At 48.9% G+C, this 21272-nt stretch overlaps 5 protein-coding genes across 5 annotated transcripts; 3 read left to right on the top strand and 2 right to left on the bottom strand.

Annotated features, from left to right (window-relative positions):
* Nucleotides 1–742: 742 nt before the first annotated feature.
* Nucleotides 743–2104, bottom strand: FSST1_004480 (uncharacterized protein; the record flags this gene model as incomplete). The annotated part of the gene is made up of 1 exon (XM_083230658.1): nt 743–2104. The coding sequence occupies one exon, from the start codon at nt 2102–2104 to the stop codon at nt 743–745; it is 1362 nt and encodes a 453-aa protein (XP_083087910.1).
* Nucleotides 2105–3490: 1386 nt separating this feature from the next.
* Nucleotides 3491–4618, top strand: FSST1_004479 (pectin lyase fold/virulence factor; the record flags this gene model as incomplete). The annotated part of the gene is made up of 1 exon (XM_083230657.1): nt 3491–4618. One exon carries the CDS (start codon nt 3491–3493, stop codon nt 4616–4618), a length of 1128 nt encoding a protein of 375 aa, XP_083087909.1.
* Nucleotides 4619–5128: 510 nt separating this feature from the next.
* On the bottom strand, nt 5129–8596 carry FSST1_004478 (calcium:hydrogen antiporter; the record flags this gene model as incomplete). The annotated part of the gene is made up of 3 exons (XM_083230656.1): nt 5129–5557; nt 5607–8344; nt 8401–8596. The coding sequence occupies 3 exons, from the start codon at nt 8594–8596 to the stop codon at nt 5129–5131; spliced, it is 3363 nt and encodes a 1120-aa protein (XP_083087908.1).
* Nucleotides 8597–10133: 1537 nt separating this feature from the next.
* Nucleotides 10134–11358, top strand: FSST1_004477 (proteasome regulatory particle base subunit RPT6; the record flags this gene model as incomplete). Its single annotated transcript, XM_083230655.1, has 2 exons — nt 10134–10368; nt 10424–11358. 2 exons carry the CDS (start codon nt 10134–10136, stop codon nt 11356–11358), a joined length of 1170 nt encoding a protein of 389 aa, XP_083087907.1.
* Nucleotides 11359–18021: 6663 nt separating this feature from the next.
* Nucleotides 18022–21001, top strand: FSST1_004476 (uncharacterized protein; the record flags this gene model as incomplete). Its single annotated transcript, XM_083230654.1, has 2 exons — nt 18022–19929; nt 19979–21001. The coding sequence occupies 2 exons, from the start codon at nt 18022–18024 to the stop codon at nt 20999–21001; spliced, it is 2931 nt and encodes a 976-aa protein (XP_083087906.1).
* Between the last annotated feature and the right edge of the window lie 271 nt (nt 21002–21272).

The raw sequence follows: 21272 nt of genomic DNA, 5'->3' as shown, positions 1-21272 counted from the left end.
TCTGTATTGCTCACAGCCAACCTCAACAAAGGTCTTCTGCTGGTCAGTGTCGTGTTCGTCTGGTACGTATGTGTCTCGGACCAAGATTCCACAGCTCAAGCTTGAACATGGGTAGAAAGAAAGGAACATTCCCGTGCTTCTCATTGTTCTGGTCTATGTTATGACAGTATGCCCAACACGAGTATCTGTTCTTCTCGACAAACCACTTCAGACTCAATGCGCTGGAAAGATATACCTGAGCTTACTTCTTGTCTGTCGGCTGATCCTAGGTTATGGTGTATGTTGTGAATGATTGGTTCTGCAAGTTTGCAATGCCATACTCCAGCTCTACTTACTACTTGATTTTACCAATATCTAGATGTTCATTCCTCACAACCATGGCATTGGTATTCCAGGGCCCGAAGGCATATGAATTCCAACGTGAACACGGTTGTTTAGCATAGCAAGGTAATGCATTTATCTATATGCAATTTCTGGTACATTGACAGGTGGTTTTTGACTAGTGGAACAATGTGAGTTAATGTATCAAAAACGACAACTTTTTCGAGTTCATAATCTTATTATTTACTACGTTATCTGACTCTAGTTCTTAAGGCAGCTCTATCGGTTCGCTCCTTAACCTGTATCACATCTATCTCTTTCGCTTGTAAAAATCCAGTTTCTCATCGATTCTACATCGCATTCCAAAGCTACCTCTATTTAAGATTGGTGCTTTGCCTTGCAAATATGTCTTGGTGTGCCATCACCAGTGGATGGTGTGGAAGAACTCGTGTAAGCACTTCCACGGCTTTGAATAGGTCATGTACTCATCATACTGATCCAACGCACGATTCCTCTTCCTGTTGATATCAGTGACAGACATGATTAGCTCGGTCCAGCACCACGAGGCATCGCGTTCGTAGTCGAGACCCCCTAGCTTCATCATCTTGACCTCGATCCGACGTAACGCTGTGAGAATGTCGTTGAGCAACTTCTCCTCCTCCTCATCGATACCTTGATATTGGATCAGCAGTTCTATCTTGGCCTCGAGAGTGTTGCCCATCTGGTCGGGCGTTTCCCACCACCAGGTCCAGAGGCCGAAAAGCTCATCAAGATAAACGTCGATGAGCTGAGCGACTTCAGTACGGGAGAATCGATGTAGGTTCCCGTTCTGTTTCTCCTCGTGGTGCCGCGTCGCAAGGCCTTTTAAACACATGCCGTCTTCCTCGAGCTGCTCGAGGTAAAGCTCAAGAACAGAGGGTGGACATCCAGACTTCATCATGACCAGCATCAAGGAAGGTCTATCGTAGCAGCGACGAAATGCCCCGAAAGAGTTGTCATGGAGAAGCGTCTCTGCTTCGGTTCTGTAATGGCCGGCGTCTTCGACACGACTGCGTAATAGGAACTCGTAACCCTTGGCACGAAGAAACTCAATGATGCGGCAGATGTCGTCCTGTTCCTTCTTACTGCTTGCGGCTGTCAATACATCGAGCAGTCTGTACGAGATGAAGTACCCGTCCAAGCCGGCATTCCAAATACTCTCTTCGGCAGGATTAAAGACCTTGAAGCCATTATCCATGAGCCACTCAGCCGCTTTAATGTATTGGTCCGCCGAGAAGTGTTTCGACCTGAAGCCCTCGAGGAGGAAATAGCCTGGGCCCTGGGGTAGACTATCTTCGGATTGTAGGGGCGGATCCCGGAGATTGAGACTGTCCCCCTTAACCACCTCGATTCTGTAGGCATCGTAAGCCCATGTGATGTCCGTTGGTGGTGGGTTCAGCTCTTTGCATCTGTTCATAATGTCTATGTCTGCATGTCTGAGGGCGTAACGGAACATGCGAAACTCTCCACCCTTGAAGATGGTGTTTGCAGTCATGTGGAATAGACGGGACGATACTCGGCGGAGGTTCCAGTGGTCTTCGGTTCCTAAGCAGTCTTGGTTGATGATCATCTCTAGAAGCTCTGCGGGTAGGAAGGGCAGAAAACACTTTTGGGATTTGGTTTCTTCGCCGGGTGTCTTTCGTCGTCTCGAAGCGAGAGTTTTGGTTTTGGTGGCGCTTTTCTTGATGATGCCTCTTGCTGAAGGATTGTTGGTTTTTCTGATTTTGTCTCGTGCGATTGCCATATTGTCGTTCAAGTCTTGTTTGTATGATGCCAATTATTATGTTGTGTAAGTTGTCAATCTTGACTGAACTTGTTATAGTTTATTATAAATGCTCTATATACCAATTGAATATTCCAAACAAGCTATTCATGCCCAATAGTTACCGAACACTTGTAGCCTTTGATAACTATCACAATGACTTTAAAGTTTCACACAACAAAGCAAACCTTGGGTCAAGACAACCAACTCAGTCGCAGTCAAAGCCGGCTCTTTTTATGGCGACAAAGACCAACAGGTCAAAGAGGTCTCCAACAAAGTATCAGTGCTGCGGAGGCCAAAAATGGAAACCAGACTAGCTTGCTGTCTAGTCATGTTTAAGAATGCAGCTCAGATCACAAGCCAGGCTCTAAAAGGTAAGTCACTGTTCATCATCTGCACCATTCTGCCGCTTTGAAGAAGACTACCCCTTTCACCTGATTTTCTAACCTTTTCTCACCTCACCATATGTATGTACATAGACTAAGACCTGGTAAGTTGTAAGCAAATAGCCAAGGACGTTCATTTTACATATCCCGGTTTTTAAATGCTTTATATCCGCTAATGGATTAGCTATAGTAGTAGTATATATGGATAACATTTGACGGCTCGATTCTCCACACAAATTCTTGATAGCAACGTACTAGATAGTAGAATGTCACAACTAGAATAGTAATTGGTGGGGGAATTGGTCTCCATGTTAATCAGTTGTTGAATGATCCTTGGCGTACAGCAAACCATCTCATCGGGTTTCGGAGAAGATGTACCGATGGGAATACGCGGATATTATTGATGAAAATCATTTCGATATGGTGTTCCAGAAAGTGGTAAGGAATAGCATCTTATCCGCTTTTCTACAAATAGTAGAAAGTGATTTCCCTTATATTGGTAAGGGGGCGTCTCTCTACTGATAACCCACTCGTGCGAAACATTCGGCCGTGGATACAAAAGAGATCCCACGAATCAGGAATCCCGGCATTGCCCAATATGGTAACGGCGTCCGTCAATGGTCCGTGACTCTTTTCAGTATCTTTGCCCGAGAACCACTCTGAATACATCGGATAAGGCTACGATGAGTGAATGATCAATCTCTTTTTGACGCCGAAGTGCCGTTTGCCAAGGGATGAAGCTTCATCCTTCCGCATGGGACCCCCTTACATGGTCCCGGTGCTGTGCGGATAGTCAGGTCAGATAGTCTCGTCTAGCTTACACCGAGATGCTTATATGAGCTTCACGATATCCTCTCTCTTTCGACTTGTCTTGTTCTATCTATCCATCCTCTCTTTCTTACATCTATACACCAGTAGCTGGGTCTCTGGTTCTCTATTCTATTACATACACACAGACTCATACTTTAGTCACAACTTCAAGATGCCTTCTCTTTTCAAGACCCTCTTCGCGGTCGCCGCTCTCCTTCCCTCAGCCTTTGCTGCTCTCCCTACCAAGGCCGAGGGTTTTGCTTCCAGCACAACCGGTGGTGGCAGTGCCGCCGCCGTCTACCCCAAGAACGCCAAGGAGCTCATCAGCTACCTCGGCGACTCTCAGCCTCGCCGTATCATGCTTGACCGCACCATCAACTTCATCGGCACCGAGGGCAGCGCCTCAGAGACCGGCTGCGCTCCTTGGGGAACCGGCTCCCAGTGCCAGCTCTCCATCAACCAGAACAACTGGTGCACCAACTACCAGCCCAACGCCCCCAAGGTCAACGTCAAGTACGACAAGGCCGGTGTTCTGGGCATTTCGGTTGGCTCCAACAAGTCCCTGATCGGTGTTGGCAGCAAGGGTGTCATCCGTGGAAAGGGTCTCCGCATTGTCGGAGCCAAGAACGTCATCATCCAGAACGTCCACATCACTGAGCTTAACCCTCAGCTCGTCTGGGGTGGTGATGCCATCACTCTTGACGATACCGACAACGTCTGGATCGACCACGTTACCACCTCTCTCATCGGCCGTCAGCACATCGTCCTCGGTAACAAGGCCTGCAACCGTGTCACCATCTCCAACAGCAAGATCGACGGCACCACCAACTGGTCCGCCAGCTGCAACGCCTACCACTACTGGGGTCTCTACTTTGCCGGCGCCAACGATATGGTCACCTTCAAGAACAACTACGTCTACCGTGTCTCTGGCCGTGGCCCCAAGGTCGCTGGTAACACTCTCCTCCACGCCGTCAACAACTTCTTCCACGATGTCCCTGACCACGCTTTCGAGATTGACTCCGGTTCTGCTCTCGTTGAGGGTAACGTCTTCCAGAATGTCAAGTACCCCGTCAACTCCAAGGGTATCCAGGGCCAGCTTTTCGGTGTTCCCAACGGTGGCAGTGCTTGTGCTGCTGCTCTCGGCCGAAACTGCCAGCCCAACGGCTTTGGCAGCTCTGGAACTCTCGGCGGTACCAGCACTGGTTTCCTTAACAACTTCAAGGGCAAGAACATGGCTTCTGCCTCTGACTACAACAGCGCCAAGAGCGTCATGACCTCCGCTGGTTTCGGCATGGCTTAGATGTTGTCGACTTGGCTTGCCTGAGTTGGGATTGACATCTCTACACATTCTCTGTACATACTATACTTTAGCATCTGGTTCTCATTAGAGGCCTTTGTCCATAACAATCACACATATTTGTCCTTGGGACATCAGTTAACTTGGCTAAAAGCATGAGTGGTGAAAACAGTGACTCATCTTATGATACTTAAGCAGACTCTTGAAACACATGCCTGCAAGGCCCTAAGAGCTATCTCGTAACATTGAGGTTGAATTATGATTGACACCTTGAAATGATTGACCTCAACAAAATATCATTTTAACCACTCCAACGCTGATGGCTCGTGAACCCGTACAAAAACAGCCATCCCTCTCAACAATGTAAACCCGATATATATATAGGTTCTCATGCAATAGACTCCCCCAATGTTATATGTATGATGTAGTGTATGTCCGGTATTAACAACTCACGTAAATGCATTATTCTGACAATCTTCGACTCAAACAAACCCCTTTCTCATCAATCAACAATCAAGCTGGAAACGCCGCCCCCTTTCGCGATCTTCCGATCGTCTTGTAGTTCTGGTAGTTTCCATCGGCTCCCATGACATCAAAACGCTGCATGCCCATAGCATCAGACGAATAGCCACTAAAGTAGTAGCCGATGATGACAACCAAGTAGGTCAGCATGAGAATGCTTCCCTTGAAGTAGTTACTCTTTCCTTCACCATACATATAACTCAGCAAGAACACGCAGAGAACGGTCATGACAAGGTCCCATTGAGGGAACAGGAGTGAGAAGGTGTACAGTGCCGGATCACCACCTTCAGGCACTCCAGGCCAGAAGGCCGAGTAGAACACGAGGGCAGGAATTTGAAGAAGGCACACTTGCAGAGCGTAAGCTGAACCAATCTCCATGGACAGCGCAATATTTCCGTTCATAGCGAAAGAGATGGCGTTCTATGTGTGGTTAGCATATTAATTCGAGGCAATCGAGAGGCACCCTTACCAGAAATTCAGTTGTGTTGGGCACAAGAGCAAACAAGGTGATACCGAGGAACTTTTGATCAATCGCGAAGCTTTCCAAGACAACATCTACAGTGTCAACTAGGATTTCGGCAATGATCGCATACAGAACAGTTGCCCCAAGAAGGATGATGGAACTCTTGGCGCGACTCCAGTTGGGGGCATCATGACCGCCATGTGCTTGGTGAGCCTCAGTGGCAGGTCCCTCGGTCTCAGCAACATCGACATGGGTATGCTGACGGCTCGGCGTAGGACGAGCGCCTGCTCCGTGATTAGCGGGCATAGCTGAAGGCTTTCTTGTCATTCGTTCACGCGAAGCAATGGTGGCAGCTGTGGCGGCAATCTCGGCAACCTCACGCACAAGCATCTTGTTGTCGGCTTCGCTGAGGCCTGGGACATGGAGAGCGGAGTGCGATGGCTCGCCACCACTAGACTTGGGGGGGACGACATGAAGTGTAGAAGCTGAGCCGTTGGCGCCAACCGACTGCCCAGCGGTAGAGTTTTGGCGGGAAAGTTCCTCTCCGAACCCAGATTGCTTCAGAGACTGACCCAGAATGCGCTTGTAAAGTTGAGAGTCGCGAACATCGGCACCACTGGTCTCGGCAGTTGCCGGATTGTGAGTATGGGCATGGGCATGGCCGTGAACTTGAGAAGTTCGGAGGCTCGAAGAATGCATGTGGTCTTCGTGTCGCTTCTCATCAACCTCGGCGTTCCAAATGACGGCAGCATGCGTTCGGAGAGTGAACCATAAGCCGATCAAGTACGAGAAGAACAGGGTGGTCGCTGCCATGTAGCAGTAAGGACGCACCGCCTCCAGATAAAATCTGTCGTTAAGCGAAGGAGACTGGCTGAAGTAGCAACGGCGGCAGTCCCTACTGTTCTCACCAGTGTTGTAGTCCTCACAGTCCATACAGTTGAGCTCGTGGGTTCCGTAAATCTGGTAAAACAGGGTTGGGCCAAAAGCTCCGACAATTGCGAAGAGCAACATTGTGGATGTTACACCCGCAGACCGCGCATTGAAGCGCTGCGTCTTTCGTTTGATAGCACCAAAGCACATGGAAATTCCAGGCAAGAATAGGATACCGGCGAAAATACTGCCGACGATACTGCCCTCGACGAGTTGACCTTTGCCCTGACTAAGAGCAACACAGTAAAGGAACACTTCCACAACAGTTGCGAAGAAGGCATTAATGGCAGCGCCCACACCCATTGACGACTGTGCCGAAATAGAAGCAACGGCTTGGCCGATAAAGTAGGCAAGAGGAATGATAGATAGGAGACCGGCGCAGAAGAGAAAGGCGGGAGACGTGATGAAGCCCTCGACATGGAAAACACCCTCAACCACAAGCCAGTCAAAGATGACAAAGATAACAACTACCATCAGGTTGATGAGGAAGATGTTGGTTCCATCAACTGTGTACTTCCAGTATCTTGATCCAACAGCACGGTATGTGCAGAGGAGAACAGACGAGCTCGGGCCACCATCCTCGCGAATGTATCTTATATCACTCTCGAAGGACAAGGCCAGAGGATGTCGTCGAAGGTGGTCGAAAAGCAGAAATGTGGTTTTGCCCATGGGGATCCAGAAGACCAAGAACCAACAGATGGCAGACACGAATAGGAGCGAGGGCGAGATGAGGCAGTAGAAGAAGACGAAAAAGATGACACGGCCAACATTCCACTCGCCACGACCAAAAAGTCGTCTCTTGTGCTGATGAGACATGTCGGTTTCAACATGCTCACCACGTCGGCCTCGACCCAGAAGACTTTGTGTCTCACTGGGCTCTGAGTCGATGCTTCTTCTCGATCGTCCCACAATTGAGCGGTTGTGTTCGCTATCGGGTCCAAAGAATAGTCGCCCGTGTTCAATGTCGCCACTTTGCCATTGTTCGTATTCCGAGATACTGCGTCCCTCGTCTTGGTCCTCGTGCATGTAGGTCTCATCCTTTTCCAGGCGGACAAACTTACCAAAAGGATAGAAGATATACCCAGCAAGACCCCAGAGAACCCTGCCATACTCTCTCCCGCTAGGAGCAGCAGCAAAAAGCAGGCATACAATGGCACCAAGGGCCGGTAACGTAGCCAACCACCAACCGAATAGGAGCGTCCAAAGCAGATTAAAGGTAAGAAGCCAGTTGTTAACGCGACCTCCTGGGGCAGAGTGAATATCTGCTTGGGCAAACTTTTGAATCGAACGATCCTTCTTGTATAAGGCGGGTTTCCACACTCGAATACCGAAGGGGTGAGTCTGATTGATGGCCTGCTGCCTATCCTTTAGGGTGAAGCTCTCTGCCTCACTGACATCGCTGTCCGAATCGTCGTGCTCGTCGAGGGGAGTCTCTTCCTCTTCCTCCTGCGGGGTTTCAGTGGGAGTCTCGGTGGGCTGGTCGCTTCGGTCATTGTCATCCTCGTCGTCGTCTGGACGCGATTGAACGCGGGAAAGTTGGGTCGGGAGCGCTGGTCTGCGACGGTAGGATTGTTGACGCTCAGCAGCATCCGCTTCTACTTCATGAACCTCGTCGTCGACGGAGAAGATTCCGCCGCGATAAGGGGTATTTGAGGAGGGTCGTCGAGGCATTGGAGGTTTTCGCAATCGAGTAGCAGATCGCATTCTCTGGGGGCCTCTAGAAGGACGTGAGGACTGGGCTGAGCGAACTAGGCCGCGCTCTTGGGACGTTTCTTTTGATTGTTGGGCAGAACCAGCTGGGCCGCTTATCGAACCTAAAAGTAAACAGAATTAACCCTAGTCAATTCGCCAACATGGGCATGAAACCTACCATAACCCTCTGTTCTAGGGCGCACTGTGTCTGTCGACTGGAGATTCTCGGGCAAGTTGTCACCATAAGTAACAGGAGATACGGCAGACTCGGTCTGGGCAGGCTGGTGACGCGTGTCTGCAGGAGATGCAGTGCCGGACGAGGACTCGCCAAGATGGCGCCCAGGCGACGAGTTCTCTCGTCTTGGGGGATCCATAGTGGAGGAGTAACGCTGCGATCAACAGTCAAGAATACACGACTCTGTCACAAGAAACTCGATGTTTGTCGTAAAATAAATAAACAAAAAAAAAGAAAAACAATGGAGATGACTCGAGTACAAGAATGCGATCAGTCGCAAAATGGGCCCGTCTCTGTTCTCGAAGTGACTGGGCAGTTGAAGAAACTGGGAATGACGAGCATGCCAATGTCACGATGCAGTGCTTAGAAAGTCGTACAATCAATGCGTTGCGATGATGGAAGCGGCCTGAGCGGCTGCAAATCGCGATGGTGCGAGATGGGGATCGTTGGGTCTGAGATAAACTCGGCCAAGTCGAGTCTATATATCTCTCTACTACCTTGGGCAGAAAGGAGAAAACAAAGATGACGGTTGGAGACCGACGGCGTATCCGAGAGAGTACAAAGGTATGGCTGGTGTTACTCGAGCTGCACAGAGCTTTCCAAAGGTAACATCCACTAGAGATTCCTTGGAAGAAGGAGGAAATGTGATCACGGCAAGGTAATTACCAAAACAAACACTTCTGACGAGGTTGGGCAGGTACTTTGTAAGTAAAAAGGAATGGGGCCCAAGCAGAAAAGTCGTCGGGACTTTTGGGCGTAAAAGAAACTTTTGAGTACTGTATCCAACTCAATATATTACTCATGTACATACACGATATGTATAGTGCTGCTAGTTCAAGTAGGCAATCGACATCGCATCGAATTCAAATATGAATCTTCCTAGTCTAGGCTACTTATCTGATCCACAATAACCAAGCTCGTTGCTCGTGATCAGCCAACTTTCCCCATGACAGATTAGTGTGTCTTGCCGCACCTCGCGCGTGTTCACCCTTGTCCAATGGACTAACGTCATTCTGCATCCTCAGGGTCTTGGTTGGTATCATCGGGCGGCTCTTTGCACGACTTCGATGCTTGATAAACAGAGGGGTAAGAGAGCATTGTCGCTTTTCTAAGATATGACGAGTCATGAGGAGTGATGGAATATGGGTATCGAAAGGCTCCACGGTAGCTGACGTGCTGTGAACAATGTCTCTCTATGCACAACAAAAGCTCTCGTCAGCTTCATGAATCTTCGATCCATAACCTTATGCATACTGAAGCGGTCTAGCATGTCTCAGTGGAGGCAGCGCGGCAGAGAGCTCGCCGATAGTGGAGTAACCAAGCCTTGGGTGGTCAGCCGTCAGAACTCCATGAAATTCGGACAGCTTACCCTACACCTGTCATTGTCCGGACGACGGCCCAACATAACGCCGGGCTGGACTCTGGGCAGCTCCCACCTTGGTTGGTCTGTGCTTTCACTCGCCTTTGGAGGATTACGAGACAAGCTGTAGCCTTGTCATCGAGCTTCAACCACATCGCATACCAACAACGACAACATTCTCAATACACGACCCCATCACAACCTCCTGCTCCGTCTTCAATTCGCAAACTGAGCAATTCCCGCAAATCTTTCGACCTTTACCTTCCGAACCACATTTAGCAGCTCGTTTCCCTGACGTCAAGGGAGCTACGCCAAGATGGCGCTCGACGAGTACTACCACAACAAGATCGAGGCGATGAAGCTCGAGATCCTCAAGGGTCAAGCCGCGCTTCGTCGTCTTGAAGCTCAGAGAAACGACTACAACTCACGAGTACGATTGTTGAGAGAAGAGCTGGGCCTGTTGCAACAGCCTGGATCCTATGTTGGTGAGGTCGTCAAGGTCATGAGCACCAAGAAGATTCTCGTCAAGGTACACCCAGAAGGCAAATATGGTACGATAAACTTGTCGCCACAGAACAAAAGAGACGTATACTCACAATTCAATAGTTGTCGATGTGTCGGATAGCGTCGATGTCGCCAAACTCACCCCCGGAAAGCGAGTTACTCTACTGTCTGATAGCTACAAACTCGAGAAGATGCTACCTTCGTCCGTCGATCCCCTCGTCTCTCTCATGATGGTGGAGAAGGTTCCCGACAGCACATACGACATGATTGGTGGTCTGGACCAGCAGATCAAGGAAATCAAGGAAGTTATCGAACTGGGCCTCAAGCACCCTGAGCTCTTTGAGTCTCTTGGTATCGCACAGCCCAAGGGTGTTTTACTATACGGTCCTCCCGGTACAGGAAAGACACTACTCGCAAGAGCTGTTGCCCACCACACTGCCTGTAAATTCATCCGAGTGTCAGGTTCTGAGCTGGTGCAGAAGTATATCGGTGAGGGTAGCCGAATGGTGCGAGAGCTCTTCGTGATGGCTCGAGAACACGCCCCATCAATCATCTTCATGGATGAAATCGACAGTATTGGTTCCTCGCGAGTGGAGGGCTCTTCGGGTGGAGATTCCGAAGTGCAGCGAACCATGCTGGAGTTGCTGAACCAGCTTGATGGTTTCGAGCCTACGAAGAACATCAAGGTCATCATGGCCACCAATCGTCTCGATATTCTCGATCCCGCTCTCTTGCGACCAGGACGTATCGACCGAAAGATCGAGTTCCCCCCGCCTAGTGTTGAGGCCCGAGCGGATATTCTTCGTATTCACAGCCGAAAGATGAACTTGACCCGTGGTATCAACCTTACCAAGATTGCCGAGAAGATGAATGGATGCTCTGGTGCCGAGCTCAAGGGTGTGTGCACAGAAGCCGGTATGTACGCTCTACGTGAGCGAAGAGTGCACGTCACACAAGAGGACTTTGAGCTTGCTACAGCAAAGATTCTCAACAAGCACGACGACAAGGAAGTGTCTCTCGGAAAGCTTTGGAAGTGAGAAAACTGCGGCATGGGGCGTTCTTTTATTCATTCATCTTCATATCGTCTCTGCTGTTGGTACGCCTCCTGGGTTCGCAACAGAGCCTGGTTCGTTCATAGAAGGGTTGGGTTATAACAGCGGGAGTGGAGTTGTAAGGATAGCAATTTGTACCAATAGCGGAAACAATCATATGAAGCTACACAATATTCTATCTGTAATTGTGATCTCGCCTTGTGATCTGCCTGGCCTACCCTTGACCACGTGATGGTATCTCATGCTCGTTCGGGTTTATCGAAAAGACGCCCATGCATGCCCAGCAGACGGTGGCTTTTAAAACCGCATACCTTGTTCATGGTAAACAGTAAACAATAATATGGAAATCTGTCTCGAATTGCATCACCTGGATCATCGACCTTTGTCTCCTCTCAAGCCTCAAAGCCATAGGTGCTCTCGCACCAGAGCGGCCGCTCCATTGAGATCTGAGACATGACCTCGTGAAGCGTCAGCTGAGACACCAATTTAAAACAAGTTATTTCCATCGAGGCCGAGGAATTTGGGGACAGGAGATGTTGAAACATCGGACGAGGTTCAAGACCGAAGAACTATGGAGGAGTTACGTGGAATAGGAAACCAGGCCATCAACAGCATAAGAGACGAAATTAGTAAGCTCTTTTATGCTACCTAACCTAAGGCCGGGTCTTTAGGATACAAGAGTACATCCTAGAGCTTAGGTGTTAACATTTCTGTTGCCCTTATTAGTAGAGGAAGGCAATTGCCATGGCTTATGCCGTTGACTCAAGTAGATGCCGATTAGTGGTGTTTTACATATATCCGGCTTGACTAAGGGATGAAATGGTCCGTTGTTAGATTATGAATCAGGACGATTGTCTTAATGCTCGGCGGTTGTGATTATAACTAGACCATCAAGGAATTTAACAGCTAACGAGCACTAACACCAGTCATCTGAACCCAGGCCTCCTTGTGACAAGTTGATTGCTTTCATAGAAAGCAGTCCTGAAATGGAGTTGTCATATCTTCTCTCTAGTTTTAGCAATATTTTATGATTGGAGCATTACATACCGTTATGTTAGTCAATCGCTGCCAGTTGGTCGTGGTGTTTTCCCAACCCATTAGCTCCCCCAGTCTTACCAACATCCCTCGACGAGTTCCACAACTTATGCGGAAGCTATAATTGATGCCGTCCAGGCGCCTGGACTACCCGTACGAGTTTCGAGACCTCGAGTCGTGTATCACGCTAACGAAGCACCACAGATAACTACACGCTTCACAAGAACAAACCACGCCGCATAGGGAGAATCGCTCGGCCCTCAAATACGATAAAAACAGGTATTTCTCAACGTACGTGTAAACAACAAACAAGTGATATGGTCAATTGATTACTCTACCGGTGAAGCCTGATATTTGTTTTCGAGTTTATCAGAAATATGGACATTGGCATTAGGCTCACAGGAATGAGCTGATTCTTTGGCGGTGTACAAGGACCAGGTCTCTTGGGTTGACAAATCTGAAGATGATCGTGATGTTGGTCTTCAGGATTTGCTGATGATGTGCTTGTAACAGGCTTTTTTCTATACGGACTCAGTGAAGCTTTGACAGCTGTGAAGCTTTGACTGGGACTGGGTGGTCTGGACTTGATGGTCTGAGATAGCTTTCAGATCGAGATGATTATTATTGATCATGATATCGTAATACAAACACAGCCTTTACGCAGCTAAGACCCAAGCCTCAGGGTATCAGAAAAATTGGCTGCTGGAAGCGTGAAATACGAAATTATCAGGTCAGCCTATGCTACGTAGATAGTTCTTAGGCTATCTACTTATTCTTGTACCCTAAGACTTAGGAGACCAGCTTTTCTGCCACCTAACTACTAGTCAATTACAATGAATTCGAAATAACCCGGAAATTGGCAACGCTGAAGGACCCTGGCTTTGAATAAAAGGAACAAAACATCCGTTGGCAACTCGTGCCGTTGGAGAACGTCGGGAGATCAGGGTAGCAGCCATTATGAGACGCACCCAACCAGTCGGGAGTGAGGACATGTCGTTTCAATATCACACCCCATTTTGCTACATTGGGCATGCCATCAATTAAAAGTGCATCCATTCCGCATACCGTATTTAGAAAGACGACACTTGTTGCATGATCGACATGCCTCGACTCTTCTACGACAGGGAACTGAACCACAACTGATACATCAACAGCTGAGAACGCGAACTGTCCATACAGAAAGTTCGACTCGAGTCGACGATGTCATAATTAATGTCTAGAACACTTTGACTTATGCGTTGTCCGCGGCTGAAGCACAGCCTGATGAATCTAGAACGGTCCGTTGTACGTCATTGAAGTCGCATAGTAGACAAGTACGCCTTGGGCAGTACCGGGCACTGGGAACTTCTCGAAATGCGGCTGTCAGTTGTCAGTCGGTATATGCCATGTGCTGAGTCGAAATTCAATCTCCGCGTGGGGGGAATACGTGCAGGTTTGTTGGAAAGCCCATATATCGGACGAAACCTAAAGGGAAAGACTGTCCAGGTATATCCTGGTCACGTTACAATGCTGTGTTGTCTGTTCTGTCTTGTCTCGTGCCCTGTGCCCCTCGCGTTTTAGTTGCTAAAGCCAGATTTTCAAGGGTCCGCCTTGCTGGGATGAAGCTAGTCCTGGGCAGGTGAGGCGGCAGTCCTCTCGTGGCACCAGGCCTCTGGACCTTGGCTAAACTGACTGACGTTGGAAGCTGGAAATCGGGACGCCATGTTTCTTGGGAACAACTAGCGGTAAGGGGATGAACTTCTTTTCGCCTCGAACAGTTCCACTTTGAGCATTTTCCCGTAACCGTCGAAACTCGATCATGCATCTCTTTGAGGACAGTTAGCTCCAGGTCCAGCCTGACTTTTGGATCTCGGGATGCTGGTGTTCTGGGAAAAGGCCTTTTTGGATAGAGCAGGCGCCGCTGATCAGTGATCACAGAGGATGAGTTGCTGTACCCGCGCGCAACCCCAGTTGAGTGTTTGATTTGAGAATCTACCCGTCAAGGGGGGATGATCTCAGGGTCCAGGCCCTTCGAAGTGGATGGGACGGAGGTGACGGTGAGAAATGTCTGAGGCTTCCGTCCAAAAGGGTGTAAACTTAGTGCCGATCTAGGGTCCAGAAACGGAAACCGTAAAGAACTGCTGGCAGATTGACTCGGATTTGGGAACGGGGCTTGCTAAGTTTCGGCCGTTGGAATACCGTCGTGACTCGAGCGTAGGCGACGACAGGGGTGACGGACATAGCGTGCCGTCTATATGGCTGTGATAAGATTCTCGCATGATGAACCCCTGGCTATTGAGTTGAGATCAATAGGTGATTAGGTTATGCTCCGCGATTAGCAGTTCATCGCCAAGTCAGCCCTGTCTCAAGGCCTTTCTACTATGTAAGCGGAGGTCCTTGAGCTCATCTCGGAAGGTGATAGCTGAAGCTGGCTAGGGGTCACGGCATAAGCCGCCCAGCCTTGAAACAAAACCATTACACAGATCACAGCGCGCTAGGCTAGCGGAGAGCAGCCGTTTTCTGACAGTAGCGGGATGAGGGTTCGGGTCTGATTCAGCTTTGCTTCTGACGGGCTTTTTTTCAGCTGAAACTCCGTTTAAATTGTCGGCATAACGGTAGCATATATGTTTAACGGTGAATCAATTGGAATATATTATTAACTACGTCATTCCGCAGGAGCAAAGTTTGTGTAATATTGGTGACCGGTCCAGAACCTCGATCGATAGAGCGGGAGTCGAGGCTGAGCGATTAATATTTGGGGATACAAATGAATTACTGCCTTGGATCAAGCATGAATTATGGTTTGTACACGCGGTCTTTGCTCCAACATGATCGTTCTAGACTCTTATCGATCTTGTTTTGTTTTTAGGCGAAGGGCTGGGCAAGATATAATAGAAACGGAGGGATGGGTATTTGTATAAAAAGGCGGAGAATAAGAATGGGAGAAAGAAAAAAGACCAACTTTTTTTCTTTTTAGCTTAGCTATATGCGGGCCAGTGACGTTGACGATGCAGCCACGCGAGATTCTGGTTGGACAAAATACAGAGGGGAAACACAAAACAGCTGCACACTCCCCTGTAGTTCCACAACTTTTTGGGTGGGGACCCCTTTGACGCTGCAATGACGATATAGTCAGGGGGAGCAGCGACATTCAGACAGCCTCGAGGGAGGAGGAGGGGAAGTTAGAAAGAACTTTAGTTCGTAAGGAGATGAGATGAGAATAAATGATGGTGTTTTGAAGATCAATTTGAACCTTATTAAAGTACATATTCTTTCGTCAGAATACAAATGGTTGGGGAACATATGTCATAAAGGAGTGGAGACGATACCTCTTGTATCACCAATCTTCAATACATCGCTGCTATTATACCTGGGGCAGTTTGTCCATTATTCAATTTAAACTTTAATACTGTAGCATATTTGGTTCATCATTGCCCCTAGAAACATGCATTTGCTGCATGCCCCCTTCAGGAATGAGCCTCATCCTTACCTGTAGGTATCTATAGCACCTATTCATACTAGGCAAAGTTGTACCTTCAGAGATAGACAAGTCTCCTTCCACTGTCAGACAAGCAAATGTTGAACCACCTGCCCATCAGGAGTTGGAGCAATCAATGGCGTGAAAATGCGAACATAGTGATCTTCAAGGGTCCTCTGCACAACTGCACATCTGACTCTAGGTACTGGTAGGGTAGTCAGTGATCCCACACACACACGCACAAGACACAAAATGCAGTTCCGGACCGGTCTCCCTCTTTTTAGCAGAGCAAGCGTCCATTCGCTTGGATGATCTTTACTACACGCGACCATCCTAAACCCCCAACGACCGTTTTCACCTGGAGCTGATTCTGCAGCATTGTCGATTAATGATTGTCAGTTCTGTCATCCACCACCCTCTATGCTCAAAACATGCCACTTTGGTATCTGGACTAACACGAGAGAGGAGAACACTGCACCTGGACACTTTCAATGTAACATGAGCAACTGTGATCGACGTCACTACTGTAACGAGCGAGGTCTTAAAAAGCTTAGACTACCTAAATCGTGACTGATACGACTGTACTGTACCTGTACAGTCGTTGGTGATGGACATGGGCTGTTGCAACAACAAGCACCACTTTGTCTAATCCTTTCGAAAGAAGCAACAATAGCGAAAAGTCCCTTCTTGCATACGGAAGCAAGCCCTTGTGAGTTTAGCGATGAGTCCTATTAGCCGGTAAAAATGGCATGATTTGACCAACAACCTCCAAGTTTCTGGGTCTGGGTTGTACAACAGTTTACAGGGAGGGCACAGCATGGGATTAAATTGATGAATTGCAGCGGATGGGATCGCCTCGCCTGTCCTCGTCTCGTCTCCCCCACACATACGACTCTACTTTGGTCCACTTTGCCCACCCCATCCCGTACTGACGCAGTCTTGGCTTTTGATGAGCAATGAAATACGAGGAGTAGAAGATACAATACGGTGGACAATTGCAGTACAGTAATGAGAGCTGCAGTGTATCTCGGTGTCGGTGTGTATAATTCTAGCGAGGTTGGTTGGTAGGTGATTACAAACGTGTTCTAGATCCGGATGTTATTAACGCCGCCACTGATGAATGCACCGAATGACTGCTTTACTAATCCCTCTACTGTTTTCTTCTAGAATAGAGGCATTCCATCTAATCATGACTACGTCTATAGAAAGGAAGGCAAAAAGAATAAAAATTTCATCTGTTATATTTCCCTTTCTCCTCATCAACTCAACCTTTCTTTTTCTTCTACGTCTCCACCCCACGTCATCAATCGCCCGTCAGACGCCACCGTCGCCATCCCACTAGATCCGACGGTAACGGCGTTATTTACTGCAGCCCCCATCTTGCCACCGTTCATCGCCATTTTACATATACAGTTGCAGTGCGATATTCTGGTTGGGGTTTGCTCGAATAGAAGAATCTGCAGTTTTCTCAACGCCATCTTGTTCTATCATACACTACGGTGCAGTATACATCATCTGGCACTATCAAATAACTGGGCTCTCAGCCTAATCGCCTCCGTATAATACTGTCCTCAGCTCAACGTACGTCAGGACCCTTGATCCAATTCGGCTACCGTCTAATCATGATACAGCCAGCCACTGAATGTCCCCTGTCTTGACCTGACATGACCTGACCCCTACTTCCTACAGCGCAGCGCAACCCTTGCAAACGCCCCCTCCTCATACTTGTACCCCTCCCCTTTTTAGCTTGTTTCCAAGTCAAGTCTCTTCCAGGGATTCAAGACCAGAATCAGAACCAGAACTAGAACCAGACCCCACCATCTAACTAGTATTCTGCCTCTGCCCGCTTCCTCTTGTCACCCATCTTTATCTGAGGTGTACATAGTACGGCATCTGTACACTGGGCACTGCATCTCTTAATCTACCTACCAGCCGCACTCACCCCCTTCTTGGTTCTAGGTTTCTCGCCCTCCAAAAAGACCCTGACCTGAAGCTTGACTTTGGTTGTTATTGCTTCAAATAACCTTCCATTTCTCTCTCAACTCAAAATCTTTTACCCCATCAACTCTCCTAAACTAATTATCAATCAATCAGCCTCTGTTTACCATGGCTTTATGAGCCTCGCTCAGACTCTCCTACCCCCTGCGTCCTCAGAGATGACGTCGACTACCCCGATCACCGCCTTCGCTATGCATGACACTAGAACAGGCGACCGAACGCCTTTGCACTATACAATGAAGACTCCTGCACAATATTCCCCTGCTGGGCAGTCTCATTCTAATTCTATTTCCCACTCTCGATCAAACTCATATAATCTCAACCACTCACACCCCCATTCTCACTCTCACTCTCAGTCGCTTCGCCCAAACAAGCAACCAAAAACCTCGACTCCTCTCGCCTCTCCACGAATGCCATACTCGGTCAACCAAAACCACCCGCCGCCAAAGTCATCACCTCGAGTTGTTTCCGACGATCGATCACCAAGCCCTAATTATTTTGGTCTCATTGTCGAGTCGGCCAATGAGCAGGGTGGCGGCTCCTCCTCAGGGCTCCCTAACGATAACTGGAGCCCATCATCATCTGTAAAATCCTTCCAGGCCGCCATCCCCAAGCAGGTTCCTCTAGATGCCAATCCCGAATTTGAGGCTTTCAGGAGACAGGCAGATTTTAATCGGGGCAAGTCTTTTGCACTTTCTACAAGTCATTATGCTCAGCCTTCCGTGACATCAAACGGGGTTGCACCAGCACGCCCTCGGCCTCCCAGATGGCACACCCATGGAAGTGATACTGGCGGGCCGTCCCCGTTTGGTCGTGGGTTGAGCTTTGCCAATGTTCGACCAGCCAGTCGAATGGACGTCGATCAGGACAGCATGCAGGACTCGGCCTATGTTTCATCAGACTCGAAGCGTAACTCCGAATCGTCTCTCCACCACCATGTTCCTGCCCTTAATTTACCGCGATTCGAGTCTCCTCTACCAATGGATCCTCTCCAGCACCGTACGAATCTAACCCGGTCTGAAGACCGCGACCCGCGGTTGTCTGTAATGGAACATCGCCCAGAGCCTCCTGACGGTCGGGATGGCCAGCGCTCTGCTACTCTACCAGCAACCCTTGAACCTGGACAGCCACATATGATCACTGGACAGCAACTTCGAGACATGCTTCAAACTGTGAAGAAGGAACGGTTACTCATTCTTGATCTCCGGTCTTCGCAGAACTACGCCCAGGCCAGAATTGAGGGAGCTCTTAACCTTTGCATTCCCACCACTCTTCTCAAGCGAGCCACTTTCAACATTCAGAAGCTTAAGCAGACTTTTCAAAGCAGCGATGATTCAGACAAGTTTGACACATGGAACGAGACAGATTACATCGTCGTTTATGATGCTCATGCTTCCGATAAGCGAGATGCGATCACCGCGCAGAACATGATCAAAAAATTCACCAACGAAGGTTACACAGGTGGCACATGTATCCTCAAGGGTGGATTTAACTCGTTCCAGCAACACTTCTCTGACTTTGTCGACAATCAGTCGGCAACTGGAGCACCCGGGAAGCCTGGTCCTGGTCATGGAGGAATTGCCCCTGTCATTGGTGGAGTTATGCTTCCCAACGCCAGCAATGACGTGAACCCGTTCTTCTCAAACATTCGACAAAACATGGATCTTGCAGATGGTGTAGGCCAATTGGATGTTTCAAGACCTACCGCCCTGGATTCGCCCTCCTTGCCTCGCTGGCTCCGAGAGGCGGCTGCCCAGCCTGATCACGGAAAGAAGGTTTCAGATAAGTTTTTGCACATCGAGGTTGATGAGCAATCTCGAATGAAAGCCGCGTACGCGGCCTTTAACCCCCACAACAAGGACACGCGGAGTCAGGTACAGCTTTGTGGTGTTGAGAAGGGAGTCAAGAATAGATACAAGGACATTTTGCCTTTCGAGCACGCCCGAGTCAAGCTTCAAGAGAGGCCTGATGGATCATGTGATTACATCAACGCTAGTCACCTGAAGGCATCTCGAAGCAACAAGCAGTATATCGCCACCCAGGGACCCCTCCCCGCCACTTTCGAGGTATGTCAGCCACTTATAGCATTATGAAGTTTACTAACTTTTTGTTTAGGACTTTTGGTCTGTCATCTGGCAGGAGGATGTGCGCGTCGTGGTTATGTTGACTGCCGAGACTGAGGGAGGCCAGTTGAAGTGTCACCCTTACTGGAAGGGCAGAGATTTTGGGGCCATCCGACTCAAGCTCCTGTCTGAAAAGAGGGTATCACTCGACATTGATAAGCACAGGTCCGATTCCAACCACACTTCCTCTGCCTCGGCCGGCGAGGCGGGAAGGAAGCGCGCCAGTACCACAACTACGTTGGAATCTTCGAACCAGACGCCTCGGGGGGCACAGGGTACTCCGACAGAAGCACCCTACGTCATAGTCCGAAAGTTTGCGCTTTCGCATGCTTCTCACCCATTTGCGCCCATCCGAGAGATTACGCATCTGCACTTCCCTTCATGGCCCGACTTTGGCACACCAGCTCAGCCATCCCACTTGCTCGCGCTTGTCGAGTTGGCCAACGTGATGCAGCGATCCGCTCTTCCAGTTGAGACTTCTCAAATACCCAAGATCTCAGCCTTGGAACCATCTGCCATCACCTGGTACGACGAGCCGGAGGTTGATGCTCGTGCGCGACCAATGCTGGTGCACTGCTCTGCTGGATGCGGTCGTACTGGTACTTTCTGCACTGTCGACAGTGTTATTGACATGTTGAAGCGTCAAAGACAAGCCAAGATGGACTCAGTACGGGTACGGGATAACGATGGAGATGTCGCTATGGGCGAGAATGCGGATACATCACCTCGATCTGCAAAGTACGCCAACTTTTATACTCCTGGTCAGAGATCGAACATGGAGAGAAAGGCAGCTCGAGGCGCCGCCAACATTGACACCGACTGGGTGCACGATGATAGTGTCGATCTGATCCAGAAGACAGTGGAGGATTTCCGAGGACAGAGACTTAGCATGGTGCAAAGTCTCAGACAGTACGTTCTCTGCTACGAAACGGTTCTTGAATGGGTAACGAGAATGAATGAGCGAGCGTCACATGCTTCCAATGGTCGACTTCGAAGCGGAAGCCTTCGTCACTAAGACCTGGAGCATCATGAATAAGTAACGGTTATATGGAGCACAAACAACTGCATAGGCATGTGGGATAATGCAACACACGGTATATGGGTGAATGGGTTACAGGCGTTCATTGGTTCAGCTGCGCATAATTCTGATGAGGATGCCAGCACAGCGAGTATGCGACGCTTACGAATGGGAACATTATATAAAAAACGACTTCACGGAGGGGATACCTTGTGTGATACTTACTATGAAAGTGGTGGGATCAAGTTCTTGATTTCTGTATAGTAGA

Source organism: Fusarium sambucinum, chromosome I (assembly GCF_050947815.1).
Source record: "Fusarium sambucinum isolate potato_lamoka chromosome I, whole genome shotgun sequence".
In the NCBI taxonomy this organism is placed as follows: Eukaryota; Fungi; Ascomycota; class Sordariomycetes; order Hypocreales; family Nectriaceae; genus Fusarium; species Fusarium sambucinum.
This window is presented reverse-complemented; position numbering and strand designations above follow the sequence as displayed.